Consider the following 19,698-nt stretch of genomic DNA (forward strand, 5'->3'; position numbering starts at 1 on the left):
TTTTGGCAAATTTTTGAAATTTTGAATATTTTTGAAATTTTTGATTTTTAAGATAGCTAGTGTGGTTTTTGATGAAGATGCAGGGCCAAGAATGCCTAAGCTGAATGAACATAATTTTGTTCACTGGAAGCAACATTTGATAGTACTCCTAGAATCAAGAGATCCTAAGCCTAGTGGCTCGAGTGAAAAGGACTTAGCAAAAATTAGATTATGGAAGCTACAAAATAGCAAAGCCAAGACTATTATTTTTGATGGACTTAAAGATGAACAGTTATCACAGGTTGACTGCAGAGATGATGCGTCTCAAATTTTAAATAATTTAGAACACATGTATGTGTGGGATGTGAAACACAAGAGCAGTCAAGTACAACATTCCTAGAGTGAACATGTTTACACATGGGGAGGGATGTTTGTCCAGCCAGCAGGTAAACTTCCTGTTTCCTTCTGGGCTGGGACAGACTTCCTCTGCATGTGACTAGAGGTGGGTGTGGCCTCACCTGTGCAGGTAATGACAAAAGCACAGGGCAGGGCAGCCATCTCTCTCTCTCTTTCACCACATGCATCGAAAAAACAACATCTACTGAGCCAAAGATGCCCTCTTGGCTTCCAGCCAAGAGAGGACAAAGGAACTGTCTTCTTATAAGATAGATTCCAAGTGTATGTTACTTCATTAAGCTAAGTCTGCCTTCTGGGATCTGATTGTGAACAAAATGTGAGTAAACTCTTTTTATACTTTTGTAAAAGACTGTGTCGTCTCTTATATTTTATGAGGGAATAAGGGGAAATACCAGAACAGTTATTATAGAGGCTTTAGTGAGCCTGAGCAAATGTAGCCGCTACAAATTTAAAAGAAGGGAATGTTACTCTGCTGAAATTGTGGAACTTGTTAACACAAGTTGGATAAGGATATAATCAGACAAGATATCCTCTCCTGCATCCCTGAACATTCCCACAGTATGGAGATACCATGAAATGCTCTCATAGGATGCTGTTGCGTGACCTTTTTAAACTGAGGATGAACCATAAAGCAGAATTCTCAAAGCATATAAATGAGTTTACTGCTATAGTACAAAAGATTCAACTCGCGGAAAGTCCACTCAGTGAAGATATGAAGACTTCTTTCTTCCTAGCATCATTAGGATCCAAATTTGATGTATTTGCTTGATTATAAAGAAGGTTTAACTTTTAAAGATCTGACTGCATATTTGAGACAGGAATGCAAAGCACGAGCAGAGTCTCCAGTCCAAAATGTGAGGAGTAAAGACACTAATTATGCGTCTAGACAGTTTACAAAGGCCGAAGACACACCCAAGAAGGTTGTGTGCTTTAAGTATAACAAAGAGGGCCACATTGCAAGGAACTGTAAGGATCCAAACAAGAAAAAGAAAAGAAGGGGAAATGTGAACACACCTTACTTTGGCAAGAAAAGAGTTTAACTGTTCAGAGACGTGAAAATAAATCAAACAAATGGATTGTTGACTCTGGAGCTTCTTCACATTTTGGATATAAAAAGGACTATTTTACTGATATTAATGATATTGTTAAATCTCATATTGAAATTGCAGGTGGCAATGTTGTTAAACCTCAAGGTGCAGGTTCTGTAACTTTGAAATGTAATATAAACAATGAAGCAATGGATACTATTGTGGAAAGAGTTTTATATGTTCCACAACTGAGTTGTAATATGCTTAGTGTGTCCAGTTTTGACAGAAAATGTTTTCAAATAACGTTTGGTAATGGAGAATGTAATGTGACTAAGAATGGTGAAGTGTTTGTTCAAGCCAAGCTAATAAATGGCATATATGAGGTTGATCTTTCAGAGAAGCAGTCTGCTAAGGTGGCACACTCAAACCATAAGCATGAGGCAGACCTGGAGCTGTGGCACAGAAGACTTGGACACAGAGACACCAACACCATTCTGGGTCTACAGAAAAGAGCTTGCAAGGGGACTGCACGTAACAAAGAGCAACACAACACCAACAAAATGTATAAGTTAAACTTCCATTTCCTCCTTGGACCGAGCAGAGAAGCAACAAAGTGCTTGACATAGTCTACAGTGACTTATGTGGACCTATGAATGTTCCCTCATTGGGGAAGAACAGGTACATACCAATATTTCTTGATGATTTTTCAAAGTATTGTGCAGTGTTATTTCATCAAGGAAAAGAGTGAAATGCTGGAAATGTTCAAGGACTAACTTGCAATGGTGAAGAACAAATTCCAGAGAGCTCCAGCTATGCTAATGACTGACAATGGGGGGTGAATATTGTTCAAATGACATGCAATCTCTCCTAGCGAAGGAAGGAATTGAGCATGTAACCACAATTCCTGATACCCCACGACAGAACTCCATAGCTGAGAGAAAGTTCAGGTCCATCATGGAGACGACAAATGCGTATGTGGATGCTGCAACTATTAAAATCGACTTAAATACAAAAAGTATAAATAATCTGGGACTAAAGGTGAATACTAATACAGAAACCATTCAGAAATTGATACAGGAATCTACTTTAATACGGCAAACTGTGGAGGAAGCCAGAGAGAAAGCCGTTGCTGCTGAATGTAAAGTAACACAACTGGAGAGAGAGAGAGTCCCAGCCCTACAGAGGCAACTTGATGAACATAAGTTGACACTTGCTATGATTGAATTTAAAGAAAAACAGACGAATTTGAGGATCAGAGCACTACCTGAATTGGAGAAGGAAAATTTGACAGATTTTCTCACACAGGAATTTGCTGACTTTGGGGACTTGGGTCAAGAAGAATTTAGAATTGTGAGGGCCTTCAGACTTGGAAGAGGAGGGAAAAAAGAGAAGAATAGAATAAGAGACTGTTTGATCACCCTTCGAACTAAAGAAGAGAGAGATAGAATCCTGGGTTGGCACTACCAGAAGAACCTAGAAGTACAACAGTCAAGAGTGGAAATTTTTAAAGACGTTCCGAAATACCTTTTGGATCTCAGGCCTAACTACGGAGATATTGTTGCCCTGCTGAGAAGGAATAAAATCATCTTCAGGTGGGAGTTTCCCCAAGGTCTATCTTTCAGTTTCAAAGGAAGGAAAATAAAAATAAGATCAGTAGAAGATAAAGTAAAGTTTCTGTATAAATACGAAGAAGATCTGCAGAAGGAACTTGGAAAAGAGCCAAGTGCATTGGATAGAAGATCATTGGATAGAGGACTAGAGCAAAGAGCATCGAATAGAAAATCACCAAACAGGGGAATATTGGACATATCAGCACTATCCTTTGGATTGGATCTCCCAGTGAACGCGTCATCACCACCACCAACAGAAGAGCAAGCATTGGGTGCAGTTGGAGGAGTATCAGTGTAATGACATGATGGCGTTGCAGGTTTTGAGCTGGAATGTGAATGGACTGAACTCTCCAGAAAAAAGGCGGAGAGTCTTTCATTTGTTGAAAAAAGAACATTAGACTTGATTTGTTTACAAGAAACACATGTGATAAGGCTCCACAGGAAGATATTGAGTAATAAAAGACTGGGCTAAGAATTTATCTCATCAGATAAAGTTAAAAAAAAGAGGAGTGGTCCTTTATGCAAAGGAGAGCCTATCACCGAAATTCATATTCAAAGATGACAACGGAAGATTTGTTGCAATTAAAATTCAATCACAAGGAGAGAAATTCCTGATTGTAGGTATTTACGCACCAAATGAAGGAAAATCGGAGTTTTTTAAGAAGCTACACGAGACTCTGATGGATTAGATGGACTATAATATGATCTTGATGGGGGATATGAATGGAGTGGTGTCTACAAATATGGACAAGGCACAGAGACAGGTAGTCACCAAAGATGGTAGACTACCAAAAACCTTTTTTGACATGACTGAAAATATGGACTTAGTTGACATCAATTGGGGGACTTCAATTACCCGGATAGGGGGACTTCAATTACCCGGATAGGGGGACTTCAATTACCCGGATAGGGGGACTTCAATTACCCGGATATTTGTTGGATGTCAAACTCAGCCAAGAGCATAAGGTCAAACAGATTCCTCACTGGACTTGCAGACGACTTCATTGTCCAGAAAGTGGGAGAAGCAACAAGAGGAACAGCCATTTTAGATCTGGTCCTAACCAATGTTGATGACCTGGTTAGTGGGGTAGAAGTGGAAGGATCATTAGGCGCGAGTGATCATGCTCTTCTGAAGTTTACTATACAGCGGAAAGGAGCAGCCAAGCATACTAGGACTCAATTTCTTGACTTTAAGAAAGCCGACTTCATAAAGCTTAGGGAAGTGCTGGGTGAGATCCCATGGACAGTAATACTAAAAGGAAAGGGAGTTCAAGATGGCTGGGAGTTTGTTAAGAGGGAGATAGTAAAAGCACAACTTCAGGCAATACCAATGAGACGGAAACATGGAAGGTGCCTAAAGAAGCCAGGGTGGCTATCTAAAGAACTTTTAACTGAGTTAAGATTAAAAAAGGATGTGTACAAAAAATGGAAAAGGGGGGAAACCACCAAAGAGGAATTCAAACAAATAGCCAGCACGTGTAGACACAAAGTCAGAAAAGCTAAAGCACAGAATGAACTCAGGCTTGCTAGAGAGGTTAAAAGCAACAAAAAAGGCTTTTATGGGTATGTCCGTAGCAAAAGGAAGAACAAAGAAACAGTGGGGTCACTCAGAGGAGAAGATGGTGAAATGCAAACAGGGGACACAGAAAGGGCTGAACTCCTCAATGCCTTCTTTGCCTCAGTCTTCTCCGATAAAGAAAACAATGCCCGACCTGAAGAATTTGGAGCAAATGATTCAGCAGAGGAAACACAGCCCAGAATAACTAAGGAGATAGTACAAGAATACTTGGCTAGTTTAGATGTATTCAAGTCTCCAGGGCCAGATGAACTGCATCCAAGAGTATTAAAAGAACTGGCAGATGTGATCTCAGAACCACTGGCAGTCATCTTTGAGAATTCCTGGAGAACAGGCGAAGTCCCGGCAGACTGGAGGAGGGCAAATGTTGTCCCTATTTTCAAAAAGGGGAAAAGAGAGGACCCAAATAATTACCGCCCAGTCAGTCTGACATCAATACCAGGGAAGATTCTGGAGCAGATCATTAAGCAAACAGTCTGTGAGCACCTAGAAAGGAATGCTGTGATCACCAATAGTCAGCATGGATTTCTGAAAAATAAGTCATGTCAGACTAACCTGATCTCGTTTTTTGACAGAATTACAACCCTGGTAGATGAAGGGAACGCAGTGGATGTAGCCTACCTTGATTTCAGCAAGGCATTCGACAAGGTGCGCCATGATATTCTTGTAAAGAAGCTGGTAAAATGCGGACTTGACTATGCTACCACCCAGTGGATTTGTAACTGGCTGACTGACCGAACCCAAAGGGTGCTCATCAATGGTTCCTCTTCATCCTGGAGAAGAGTGACTAGTGGGGTGCCACAGGGTTCTGTCTTGGGCCCGGTCTTATTCAACATCTTTATCAACGACTTGGATGATGGACTCAAGGGCATCCTGATCAAATTTGCAGATGACACCAAACTGGGGGGGGGGGGGCTAACACCCCAGAGGACAGGATCACACTTCAAAACGACCTTGACAGATTAGAGAACTGGGCCAAAACAAACAAGATGAACTTTAACAGGGAGAAATGTAAAGTATTGCACTTGGGCAAAAAAAATGAGAGGCACAAATACAAGATGGGGGACACCTGGCTTGAGAGCAGTACATGTGAAAAGGATCTAGGAGTCTTGGTTGACCACAAACTTGACATGAGCCAACAGTGTGACGCGGCAGCTAAAAAAGCCAATGCAATTCTGGGCTGCATCAATAGGAGTATAGCATCTAGATCAAGGGAAGTAATAGTGCCACTGTATTCTGCTCTGGTCAGACCTCACCTGGAGTACTGTGTCCAGTTCTGGGCACCACAGTTCAAGAAGGACACTGACAAACTGGAACGTGTCCAGAGGAGGGCAACCAAAATGGTCAAAGGCCTGGAAACGATGCCTTATGAGGAACGGCTAAGGGATCTGGGCATGTTTAGCCTGGAGAAGAGGAGGTTAAGGGGTGATATGATAGCCATGTTCAAATATATAAAAGGATGTCACATAGAGAAGGGAGAAAGGTTGTTTTCTGCTGCTCCAGAGAAGCGGACACGGAGCAATGGATCCAAACTACAAGAAAGAAGATTCCGCCTAAACATTAGGAAGAACTTCCTGACAGTAAGAGCTGTTCGACAGTGGAATTTGCTGCCAAGGAGTGTGGTGGAGTCTCCTTCTTTGGAGGTCTTGAAGCAGAGGCTTGACAACCATATGTCAGGAGTACTCTGATGGTGTTTCCTGCTTGGCAGGGGGTTGGACTCGATGGCCCTTGTGGTCTCTTCCAACTCTATGATTCTATGATTCTATGACATTTGGAGAATGAAGAACCCTCTGGGAAGAGAGGGAACTTTCTTCTCTGAGGTTAAAATGACATGGACAAGAATTGACCAAATCTGGGTAACCAGGGGATTGGTTCCAAAGATCAGCAAAGTGGAGATTTGCCCCAAACTTGTTCTGACCATAATGCTGTGAAGATGGAAATGAAATTGACGCCAATTGGTTCATTTAGATGGAGGATGAACGATACTTTGTTCAGGAACAAAGAGGTGACTAAGAAGGCCCAAAAAACTCTAAGAGATTATTTCGAGATAAATATGAACACTACAGTGGAAAAAAGAGTAATTTGGGACGCAAGCAAAGCGGTTATGAGAGGATTCCTAATACAACAGAATGTAATTAAGAAGAGAATGCAGAATGAGAAAAAGGATAAAATCCTGGAGAAAATAAAGGAAGGAGAGAAGAAACTGAGGGCAAAACCAAAGTCACAGGAGATCCTGAAAGAGATAAAGTTATATCAAGTACAATATATGAAGCTGACGAATCAGGAAATAGAATGGAAGATTAAACAGATGAGGCAAAAGACATTTGAATCGGCAAACAAGTGTGGAAAATTGCTAGCCTGGCAAATGAAAAAAAGGCAAAAACTCAATACTATTACGAATTTGGAAGTGGAAGGAAAGAATATACAGAACCCAGTGGAGATCAGGAAGTGTTTTCAGAAGTATTTCAAACAACTTTATACACAGGAGAAGCAGAAAGAAATGGACATTGATCGATTTTTGAAAATAAATGGACTACACAAAATCTCTCAGGAAAAACAGCTAATGTTGAATTATAAAATAACGGATCAGGAGGTGGAAGGGGCCATCCAGAACATGCAACTAGGTAAATCTCCAGGACCAGATGGTTTGACTTCAAGATGTTACAGATCTTTGAAAGAGTGGTTAATACAACCATTGAAGGAAGTCTGCAATGAAATATTGGAAGGGAGACAGGCACCAGAGTCGTGGAAGGAAGCTTACATTACACTTATACCGAAAATAGAGACTGAAAAGACACAGCTCAAGAACTACCGCCCTATATCGTTGCTTAATGTGGACTACAAAATTTTTGCAGATATTTTGGCTAAAAGATTAAAAAAGGTGTTAGCAGAAGAAATTCATAAAGACCAAGCGGGCTTTCTCCCGGCCAGACATTTGTCTGACAATATGAGGAATATAATTAATATTCTAGAAAAACTACAAGTGAATATTAATACTAAGGCAGTTTTGATATTTGTGGATGCAGAGAAAGCCTTCGACAACATTTCTTGGAGTTTTATGAAGAAGAATCTACAGGGGATGGGGGTAGGTCAAGGTTTTGAAAATGGTATAGGTGCAATTTATTCAGAACAAAAGGCAAAATTAATTGTGAACAATGTGGTGACAGAAGAGTTTAAGATTGAGAAAGGGACACGACAAGGTTGCCCAATTTCTCCATTGCTCTTTATATCGGTCCTTGAGGTTTTGTTAAATATGATTAGAAAGGACCAAGAGGTTAAAGGTATCCAAACTGAAAGCATTTGCTGATGATTTGGTATTATCTTTACAGGAGCCAGAATCTAGTACTAAAAGGGTATTGGAACTGATTCAAGAATTCAGACAGGTAGCAGGTTTTAAGTTGAATAAGATGAAAACTAAGGTTTTAGAGAAAAATTTAACCGTGAATGAGAGAGAGAAGTTTCAGGAGGAGACAGGACTAACATTGGTTAAGAAAGTGAAATATTTAGGGGTTAATATGACTGCCAAAAATGTGAATTTATTTAAGGATAATTATGAAAAATGTTGGATTGAAGTGAAAAAGGATTTAGAAGTATGGACAAATTTGAAGTTATCATTGTTAGGCCGAATTGCTGTGATAAAAATGAATGTGTTGCCAAGGATGTTATTTTTTTTTCAAACATTGCAAATTTTGGATAAGATGGATTGTTTCAAGAAGTGGCAGAAAGATATTTCTAGATTTGTTTGGCAGGGCAAGAAGCCTCGAATAAAATTTAAGATATTAACTGACGCCAAAGAAAGAGGTGGATTTGCCCTGCCAGACCTTAAACTTTATTATGAATCAGCTGCTTTTTGCTGGCTGAGAGAATGGCTGCTTCTTGAAAACACTGAAGTGTTGGATCTAGAAGGTTTCAATAATGCATTTGGTTGGCACGCATATCTGTGGTACGATAAGGTAAAAGCACATAAAGCGTTTAAAAATCACATTGTTAGAAAAGCATTGTTTAATGTTTGGATAAGATATAAGGATTTGTTAGGGGGAAAAACCCCAAGATGGTTGTCACCAATGGAAGCGAAGGCACAGAAAAAACTCAATATGGAGGCCAAATGGCTGAAATATTGGGAAATTTTGGAACAAGATGGAGACAGAATAAAATTGCAGAGCTTTGAAAAATTGAAAAACAAAGTGCGAGATTGGCTCCATTATTATAAAATAATGGAGGCATACAAATTGGACAAAAAAGTTGGTTTCCGGGTGGAAAAATCAAAATTGGAAACAGAATTGTTAGATCCAAAAATCAAGAACTTGTCAAGAATGTATAACTTGCTGTTGAAATGGAACACTCAGGATGAAACGGTGAAATCAGCTATGATTAAGTGGGCACAAGATGTTGGACATAATATAATGATGGCTGACTGGGAACAGTTATGGACCACAGGTATGAAATTCACGGCATGTAATGCCCTAAGAGAAAATTTAATGAAAATGAATTATAGGTGGTACATGACACCAGTCAAGCTTGCAAAAATTTACCAGTTGCCCGATAATAAGTGTTGGAAATGTAATGAGACTGAAGGTACATTTTTTCACCTTTGGTGGACATGCCCAAGGATTAAGACATTCTGGGAGATGATTTATAACGAAATGAAAAAGGTATTTAAATATACCTTCCTGAAGAAACCAGAGGCCTTTCTCCTGGGCATGGTCGGCCAATTGGTGCCAAAGAAGGATAGAACTTTTTTTATGTATGCAACAACAGCAGCAAGAATACTCATCGCGAAATATTGGAAGACACAAGATTTACCCACCAGGGAAGAATGGCAGATGAAGTTGATGGACTACATGGAGTTGGTGGAAATGACTGGCAGAATCCGAGACCAGGGAGAAGAGTCGGTGGAAGAAGACTGGAAAAAGTTTAAAGACTATTTACAGAAATATTGTAAAATTAATGAATGTTAGAAGAATGATGGAATGAAGTGATATGGCTTTAGTAGAAATGTTATAAGGAATTAAGTATAAATAGATTAATAGAGTATTAAAGGAAAAATAAGGTTAGAATGGGTTAAGATAATTAGAGGATAGAAAACAGGGGAAGATGGAAAGGAATTGCTGAAACAACTAATAGAAGTGGAATACAAAAAGGGAGGTGTGAGGAGGTCGTGGAAATAAGTGAATGAAAGATAAGATATTGAAATTGTGTGATGTGTTTTTAATTGTTTTTGTTTGGTTATGTTAGTTTAATGTGTCAGTGTTATGTAGTGTTTTTGTATTGTATTGTATTGTTCTTTTTTCCCCTTTGTAGTATTGTGTTTAAATTGTTGGAAAAGTAATAAATATCATTAAAAAAAACAAAACAAGCTGAATGAGCCACCGAAGGACAGGCACTGCCACTTACCTGACTACCTTAACACCATTGCGTATAACCTCCATGTCAACGGAGAAGTTGCCATTGGCATGAGCCACCAGGTTGAGATCGGAGAACTCTGCCTGCAGGAGACACCCACAAGACCTAGTCATGGACCAAGCAGCACACACAGTACAGTCAGCAGCCCCCCTCCTGACTCTATGGAGGGACCAGGGATACCCAGAAAGCCTGAAAGAGATAGGCAGGACAGTTCGCAGGTTCGCAACTGGAATGGTTTCGTGTGCTGACTTAAGTCCCAGGAAACCCGTGGTCCTTTCAAGAATCTCTTCAGTAAGAAGATCAGGAATTTTATTTATTTATAAATGTTTTTAGACTGCCTTTCTGTGTACACTCATCCAGTGCAGCTACAACACAATATATAGAACCAAAAAGCTACCACACCCCTCACTCAAGGGCATTGGACTGGTATTAGCAGAGCCATCTTTCCCATAGGGCTTAGTGGTGCGTCGCGCCAGGGCACCAGCCTCTCAGGGGCGCCCCAGCAAGTGGGGGAGCTGCGCGGCTTTGCCAGCAGCCTCCGCTTTCCCTGCACACCCACCAGCTGCCATATTGCTCTCTCGCAGTGGCATGGGGGAGAGTTGCCCTCCCGATGGCTGACAGTGCGCAGCTTCGCCATCCCCCCACTATCTGTGGTAATTTGGGGGCGCTGGGCGGATATTTGCACCCCTGTGCCGCATCTGCTAAAGATGGCCCTGGGTATTAGCTAAAAAAAATCATGCCTTGTCCAAGGGGGAAAAGCACAATTTCACATCGCAGCAGTTAAAAGAAGCCCATTTTTAACCAGGGCTTGAGCTGACTGACATCCAACGCCTTTTAAAAATATGTTGGGGAGGGGGAGGTTAATCGTGTTGTTTTTGTTTTTATTAAGTATTGTTTTTATATTGTGATTTTATGTTGTAACTGCTCTGAAATGTGCAGGTATAGGGTGGTGTGCAAATTTAAGAATAAATAAAATTAATGAATAAATGGTGTATGTGCATTTTGCACAAGGTCGGTAGACTTTGGGGTTCAAGTTAAAGAAGAAAGCAGCTCCAACCAGCCTGAATTCCGCCTCCCCCATTGCAAGGCTCATTCTCAGTTCACATGGGTAAACCAAGACCTAAGCAACCGCCCTGCATGAACTCAGTGTGCACCCAAAACACAACAGACTTCACCATAATGCACAGAGGTTCCTCCAACGACAAACCAACAATTAAATGCCAATGCATCTATCAATCTTCAGAAGAGATTCAGAATATGATGCACAATTGTTTGAGCTGAACACTTTTCTTATAGGGGTTTACATAGGTCTGCTTTCTGTTGCATGTTGTGTGTTTTTGTATGTGTGAGTCTGTTTGTTTGTTTCCCCTTTGAAATAAAAAAGGGGGAGACAAAGTGATGTTAAAAGGATTCTCAGAAAGTAAGACTTCTTGGAAACTGCTGACCTAAACCATCAGCCCTGAGTTTCACTTCCTGCTCTCACTGTGGTTGTTGCGTCCATTATTTCTGAGTCAGGCAGAGGTTTGCGCCAGTGGCTCAGCCACAAAAGCCGCCTCAGACCTTGCCCTGGGCTCAGCCTCAGGCCGGGGGGAAGAGAGTGAACAATGAACGGCAACTTTGCCTCCCCCAGGGAGGACAGAGAGGGTCAGGATGAGGCTGGAGCTTCTTTCATAAACGGGCAGCGTGCTCACCTATTGCCAACTGCAGACACACATGGTGTCTTCAGGGTTTAAAATGTGAGCTTCCTCAGTGACAAATTTTGGCGATGTGCATGCAGGCGACTAGTGTCAGTCTGGGGTCACAAACAGGACCACAGGTTTGAGGAGTTCTGCTCTTAGATCAGTTGGCCCCATAGGGAGCTGGGGGAGGCCCAAATTTGATGTGCATTGCCATTCAAACGATGTGTGTGCACATCACGTGAACAATTATGCAGGGTGGGGCTTAGCTGGCCCACCCATATATTATTCACGTTGGCACCCTTGGTTGGCCCCAAGGAGTGCTCTGGATCAGCTGCAACACCAAGAGGCAGCCATTTATATTTCCCACAATGCCACAAAAAGATGCTACCTTGAGGACATTGTGGAGATTTAAAATGGCAGCTCCCGGACCGAGCCACCCATCACTGACTGAAGCACCAGCTGGGGTGGGGCTGGTAGAGCAGGGGCCAGCAGTGGACCAGGCTGCAAGTCGAGGGCTGCCATAGGTACCCAAAGGTGGGTGCTGCTTCTGGGTCTAGACAAATGTGCTTTCCAGCTCAAGATGGAGGAGCTGCAACCACAGCAAACAGAATACACCATCCTGTTAGCCAAGCCCAGGCCAATGATAGCAAGCAAAGCCAAGTCAACCGCTCCACTCCGCCTGCCGGTCCCAGGTGCCAAGATGGTGCACATCCCTATTCTTGTCAGAGGCTGTGGAGAGTGTGGACTGTGGAGAGTCCTCACTAGGTTCCAGCCTGAGCCCATAAGGCTTTTGGCTCTTGAGTCCCCCACACTGGACACTGGCTTACCTGCTCAACTTTGATGTCCATCTCCCCATGAAGCTTCTTCCCCTTGAAATATTTTGCCCTAGAAGAAGAAAGGCATTGTTAATGTCTCTGGCAGTAAGCAAAACACCACATTTAGCTCAGTTGGTAGAGCAGGAGACTCTTAGTCTTGGGGTCGTGGGTTTGAGTCCCACGGGTTGGACTAGACAATCCTCATGGTCCCTTCCAACTCTACGACTCTACAATTCTAATCTTGTCTGCATGGCCACACCACAGCCACAGTACAAGAGGGCTGGATCCGAGCTAGGCCTATGAAGCCAAAAAGTATCGATCCAGTTCAAAGCACAAGACCCACTTCCTCAGAGGTGGGGCCCCTGTGGTCCTCCAGATGCTGCTAGATCCCCAACTCCCATCAGTCAGCATGCCCAATGGTCTGGGATGGCGGAGGCTGGAGACCAAAAGCCTCTGCAGAACCACAGGTTTCTCCCTGCCTTGAACTGGAGGGAACAGAAGTCCTGGGTTGATATGCAATGTGAAGTAGTTCTGTCATCAAAAGGATTTCTGCAGCACAATGGAAGCCCCCCCCCCAGCCTAAATCTAGTCTAGGGGTTCCCTCCAACCCTCTAGAGCAGATCTGGAGTGGACTCAAGGCACACACAGCTGGAAGGGAAGGGGAATTCCTGCTGCCCTTGTGCTGACAGGACGGCTTAGTACAATCCTGACCCTGGAAACTGAATTTGAGCAAGGATGGAGCATGAATGTGTGTGGCTATCTGCTGTTAAAGAATATTCCAGCCTTGGTCAGCATCTTTTCTGAGCACAATCATTCCTGCCTGCTCTGCGCTGCTTTATTGTATTACTGACATTTAAAACAGAATCCCTCTATCTTCGAGATCGGTTCCTACCCAAAGAAACCTATGGAACACGGCCTCCATCTCTTCCAAAACGCATCACAGCCTTCCAGAATGTAAAGATGGTTGGGTGCACTAAATGTGCAGTACTTAGTCATCTGTCACCAAGGAACCAGGCGTATTCTCTCCCCGCAGCGCTCCTGGCATGGGGACGTCACATCATCAAAGCTCAGTATTTTGTTCCTGGTGAAATGAAACTCTCCCTTCCTCCTCCCACTTCCCATATTGCTGTTGCTTATTGATTGATTGAACTGCTGTGTAAAGTGTGGTTGTTCAAATTATGGCAGGCTCCAATCTCCCCACAACTCTTGGTATTTTGCTGCCTGCAAAATTTGACACTCTAGGTACATATATTTTTAGCACCCACTCTAGTCATGGTTATAATTTGTTTCAAGCTGGGTTTAATACTGTGTTCTCTATTGCTGCGACCTGGGGCCTGCTGATGGATAATAAATCTAATGATAATAATAGTAATTTTAAAATGGTGGTCTGCCTCCCACTCATTAACATGGGGCTCATGAATCCACCAGGACATTCACGCAAGCCTCACAGAAGCGCACGGGAGCCACACAACCCTTCTGTTTCCAAAAGCAGTCAGCGATGCCACTGGACTTTCACAAACAATGCATGAAATGGAGGTTCATTCCCTGGCCGGACTCAAGGAATGACTGCCTGTGTACATGGAAGGTCCATGCAGCCATCAAGGCAAACAGCCACCGACGGACCTTCCACTGTTTCCAGAGTTAGCCATCACCAATGTCTTTAATATGGAATCACGAAGAGCCACAAAGGCTATTTTCTACCCTCACAGTCAGAGCCAGTCCACCGCTAAATACCAGCTGCTGAGAATTGAATGTCAGGGGAGAACTCAAGTCCTGCTGGCAGGCTTCACACAGGCACCTGGCTGGCCACTGTGAGAAGAGGGTGCTGGACTCTCATGATGTTCTCATCAGCTTGGGTGACTAAATCCACTGGCGGTGTCCTTTAGTCCACAAAAACTGATGCTATAATGGGTTGGTCTTTAAGGTACCACAGGACTTTGCAGTGTGCATATTTTAAAACCAGGACTCTGTTAAATCTTATTTTACAGCCACCTAACCTAGAGGCTTGTGGTAGTGAAATCCACCACACCTAGTGGCAATGAATTCCACAGGCTAGTTACATGTTCTGTGAAGCAATATTTCTTTTTGTCTCTCCTGGCCTCCTATTGAGGCCATCAATGGCTGCAAAGGCAGTTAACCCACAGGCACAATCACAGCTGGTCAGGGCCAGGGCTTTGGGGTCCATTTTGCAGCCCATTCTAATCCCCTTTCAGCAAATCCAGTTCTTGTAATATGGCGCCCCCTCGTGCCCACACACAAACATTCAGGTTCGTGGGAAATGGGCAGGGTAGGCAGGCAGGGCAGCAAGACCTTTGGAATTCTGCTTCCAGCTCTGAGGGAGTCTATAGACACAGCAGCTAAAAAGAAGAAGCTTTCCCCTCCGTTTACAGCTCAGTCTCCTCTCAGCAACCAAACGCCCAGCAGGGACAGGACGGCGCAAACTGAAAGACGCAGCAGCAGCAGCAGCGAGGGAGCCCGGCTGCAGACACACAGCCTAGAAGGGGAAAGCCAGGACCCAGCAGAGGGGCTTGCGCATCGTCCAAGCATGAGCGCACCTGAAAGCATTCCCTGACAATGCTGCTGGAACTTGTCATCCCCAGGGATCTTCAGCAACGGTTGTGCAGCTCTGGTGCCCAGCAGGGTCAGAATGAATGGTCTCCCCACCCTCTGCTCATTCCAGCCCCGCAGACCAACCTTTGCCCACTTGCAGTGGTTTGGCACTGTAGCTGCTCGCCAGTCAGCGTGCCCATGGCTATGGCAGGTGGGGGGTTTAGCCCCAAATGGCTGGAGGGCACCATGTTGGCAAAGCCTGCCCTAAACCCCATATTTCCAGAACAGTTAGAGGAGAACCTAGGAGTCCCTGACTCCCTAATTCACCAAGTCGAGCTTTGCCTTCCCAGTTTGGGAACAGGCAGCCCACCAAAACGCCCAGGCACCATTCCTGTCAGAACTGGGCTGAGAATCTCATGGCCCTTCTTCCTCTCAAATCATGAGACCAGAGATTCTCAAACTGCCTCCCTTTACAACTAGACTCAGACACCAGGCAGATGATTCTGGGCTGCTTTCTGGGGCACACATTGGGCTCCCTCCCACCCCCTTTTTTTGCAGGGGGAGGCATGTTCCAGTCAGTCCTATTTGACCTCCCTCTTTCTGGCTGAATTCTGCCCCGATAAATGCCCCTCTTTCTGGCTCAGTAACACCCTACTCTGCAATTAGAGCCAGGGACAACCCAGGAGCCACCCCCCTTCCGGATCACAGGGCACTGCTGGAGAAAAAAACCTGCCTGAGCCAACTCTTCAGTGCCCCTGCCCTTCTCCCCCGCCCCGCCCGCAACACCAGGCCCTTTTCTCTTCACAGGGAGAGAGCCGACTCCTGCACCCACAGCACCCTTTGCGCCTTTCTCCCAACTTCCGCACAGGGCAGACCTAGGGGTTGGCTATGCGGGCCGCCACCAAGGGCACAGGCTCGGGGGGGGGGGGGCGGCGGCATAAAAAACCCTCTCCACTCTGGCTCGGAGTGGCTAGCTGCCTGTGCGCCCCACATCTCCTCGCCAAGGGCGCAAGGGAGCCCAGGTATGGCTCTGCTTCCGCGCTGCAGGTTTAAAGCAGCGCCACGCCATTTCTAAGCAGCCTGGGCTTCCGCCAGAGTGTCCTGGCGACGGGAGTGTTAGAAGCGACGAGAGTGGGGAGACCACCCCACCCTATTCCCCTCAGAGAGTTACAACTCCCGTAGTGCTTTCACAGCCTCTTTGCAGGGAACTCTGACAATTGTTCCCTAGGCTTCTCTGAGTCGAGGGGCCGCGAAGTGAACCATGCCCCGCTCCCCTTCCGGGATCCCCTAGGCGCAAAGATTATTTTTAAATCCTATGAAGCGGCTATTGGAGGGGGCAGAGAGAGATTACCCCTCTCGACCGGGCTGCGATGCTACGGCGTGCCCTCCTCCAGTCTCCGATCCCGATCCGTTTTTCTCTCCCCCGCTCCATTCTGTGGCTGGAACATCTCTGAGGCGCCCCCGCAACCTCCTGACTCAGTCGGATGAGAGAGGGAGGAGAGAGAGAGACGAGGATGCTTCAGCCGTGCGCAGCGCCTGAGCGCTTCCTCTCTGCGGATCCCAAGATCCTGCCTAGCCTATTCCCCACCCCCCCACGCGGTGCGAGACCATCTCCCTCGCGAGCTATTCTGGAGCCCGAGCGGCTGCAGAACTCCCAAGCTAAAGGCCAGCAATCGGTGGGAAGGAACGCCTGGCAGGGCATTTGCAAAGCACACTGCCTTGGAACAACAATGGTCCCTTCTTAGCATCGAACTCTGCACCAAAATCCCTTTCTCTCCCCCGGCCAACGATGGTTGCATCCTAAAACTCAGACTTTTCCGCATCGCAAAACAACCACCACCACCCCAAACTCATCCATACGGAAGCATACACACACGTACGCATTGCAACTAAAGTCTGCGTGTCGAAGAGTGCAGCTGTCTCTGCTAAATAAATCCGCATTCCCTTCCCCGATCTCTCTGCAGCAATGGAAAACTGCGCTTGGGGAGAGAGAACGTGTGAACCTTCGGGAGACTGCAGCCTGCGGTGCTACGGATGCGTGTTTCTTCCGTAGATGCACTTTTTTGTACAAAACGCGACCTCGTCTCCCTTCACGATTTTTCAGCCTACTTATAAATCGCTCCCCCCGAAAGCTACTGAAATCTGCCCGACGGAGAGTCTCTTGCTAAAAACTGCAGCGAAAACAGCTAGCAAGGGGACGTGAGCTGTTTTCGCTGCAGTTTTTAGAAAGTTAATGGGCCTCTCAGGAGGGCAGATGGCAACAGCTTTCTGAAAAAGCATTTCACAGGTAGGCTGCAAAATTCTGCACCATTCCAAATCACCTGTTTCCGGACTCCTCAAGAAAACTGCAAAATCCTATGGTAGCCTGCACTGCATTCCTGACGCCTTCAATTTATGCAAAGCCCTGTATTGAAATTTTGGGTTTACCCTCCAGGAGGCAGGACCCTGTTCTTCTGCTGCAGGATGCACGCCCTGCTGGATAGGATGATATTTACTTACAGAACATAGCAGACTGCTTTGTTACACAGTGCTGCATCTTCTGCGCAGCAGTCACCTTGCAAACACGCATATCATCTGCATTGCAACATGGACAGCTTCTGCTGCATGACTGCAACATGTTCTTACAGGCTCCTATTCTGTATTATCCAACTCAAACCCTCAAAAGCCCCCAAAATGTGTACAGCTCAGTTGGTAGATTCTTAATCTCAGGGTCATGTGGTCAAGCTGCACATTGGGCAAAAAGATTCCTGCATTGCAGGGGATACCTTCCAATTCTACAATTCCATGATTGTACAGTGGTACCTCGGGTTAAGAACTTAATTCGTTCCGGAGGTCCGTTCTTCACCTGAATCTGTTCTTAACTTGAAGCACCACTTTAGCTAACGGGGCCTCCTGCTGCCGCCACTGCGTGATTTCTGTTCTCATCCTGAAGCAAAGTTCTTAACCCGAGGTACTATTTCTGGGTTAGCGGAGTGTATAACCTGAAGCATCTGTAACCCGAAGGACCACTGTATGCTGCTTGGGTTACAGCCATTCCATTGCACACTGCCTCTAACTCAAGTTGTGTGGGTGGAGTCTGTTCTGATGCCTGACAAACAGTATGAGGTGCGGCCTGGGCCCAGTCCCAAGGGCCAAGTGCAGACAACACCCATGTAGCCCTAGTCTTCCAATGAATGCCCACTTCAGTTTAAAAAAAAAATGGTTTGTCAGGCTGAGTGTTTCTGAACATGTGCAGAGTGTAACCACACATGCACATATCACTGAAAGGAACAAAGGGCACTTTAAAATTAACTGCTTTTAATAATCTTTAAAAACCTTTTGAAGATGGTTCAGAAACTTCAGCTGGTGCAGAATTTGGTGGCCAGGTTGCCCACTGGGGGAAGATGGTTAGAGCATATATATACATCACCAATCCTGGTCTGACTGCACTGGCTGCCAAGTAGTTTCTGGGTCCAATTCAAAGTGCTGGTTTTGACCTATAAAGCCCTAAACGGCTCAGGACTGCAATACCTCAATGACCGCCTCTCCCCATATGAACTGACCCAGACCTTGAGATCATCCTCCACGAGAGGAGCAACACGAGAAGGGGCCTTTTCTGCGGTGGCCCCCATTTGTGGAATGTTCTCCCCAGGGAGGTTCAGCTGACGTCTTCATTGTGTACCTTTAGGAGCCAGATGAAAACATTCCTCTTCAACCAGGCCTTTGGCTGATTAATATCTTAAAGGTAAAGGGACCCCTGACCATTAGGTCCAGTCGTAGATGACTCTGTGGTTGCGGCGCTCATCTCGCTTTACTGGCTGAGGGAGCCGGTGTACAGCTTCCGGGTCATGTGGCCAGCATGACTAAGCCGCTTTTGGTGAACCAAAGTAGCGCACGGAAACGCCATTTACCTTCCCGCCAGAGCGGTACCTATTTATCTACTTGCATTTTGACATGCTTTTGAACTGCTAGGTTGGCAGGAGCAGGGACCGAGCAACGGGAGCTCACCCGTCGCGGGGATTTGAACCGCCGACCTTCTGATCGGCAAGCCCTAGGCTCTGTGGTTTAACCCACAGCGCCACCCGCGTCCCATCGATTAATATCTTATACCTTTTTTAGATGTGTTTGTGAGGGTGTGGTGAAGGGTTTTTTTTTGTTTGGGGGGGTTGTTCTTGTTTTTATTATGTAATTTGTGGTTTTATATTGCATTTTTATGTTGTGATCTATGGGTGAAGGGTGGTTTAAAAATAAATAAATATTTCTCATGTATCACCTTAAGATGGTCATTTAAAAGGCAATGATGATGATCACAATAGTACAAATGAAAATAGGAAAACAGTGAAAATGCTCTCCACACCTTCTCCAGCCTTCTGCTTTGTTCTTTCCCTCCCTGGCTTGTTATCCACCTGTTCCAACAAATGTTCACAAAGCAAGAATTTCTGGTTGCGCCTGTAAAATTCATTTTAGCTAACAGCTCCTAGTTCTCTGATAAGAAAATGTATTTCTTACTGCAGGGCACTGCATTCTACACTGCTAACAAGCAGCACTGCTTATCATGAAATAGTCATTGGATGCACATCTTGCTCCTTGCAATTCTGCAGCAAAATCAGAGGAGGAATAAGACTGCAAAGCAACTCCCCCAGCATCTACCTTGATAGAGTT

General features: G+C 44.8%; 1 protein-coding gene across 3 annotated transcripts in view; it reads right to left on the reverse strand.

The window, feature by feature from the left end:
- Positions 1-19,698, reverse strand: part of SYN1 (synapsin I) — a 105,845-nt gene that overhangs the window by 67,138 nt on the left and 19,009 nt on the right. For 2 of the 3 annotated variants that reach the window (XM_028711586.2, XM_028711587.2), the window contains exons 2-3: positions 12,520-12,577; positions 10,005-10,096 (exon numbers count right to left, since the gene is read on the reverse strand). In XM_028711586.2, coding sequence (XP_028567419.2) covers positions 10,005-10,096; positions 12,520-12,577 — 150 coding nt within the window. Of the gene's footprint in view, positions 1-10,004; positions 10,097-12,519; positions 12,578-16,408; positions 16,531-19,698 lie in introns of those variants that run through there. The other variant, XM_028711588.2, reaches the window with a different exon arrangement.

This window comes from Podarcis muralis, chromosome 17, assembly GCF_964188315.1.
Source record: "Podarcis muralis chromosome 17, rPodMur119.hap1.1, whole genome shotgun sequence".
NCBI classification, from domain to species: Eukaryota; Metazoa; Chordata; class Lepidosauria; order Squamata; family Lacertidae; genus Podarcis; species Podarcis muralis.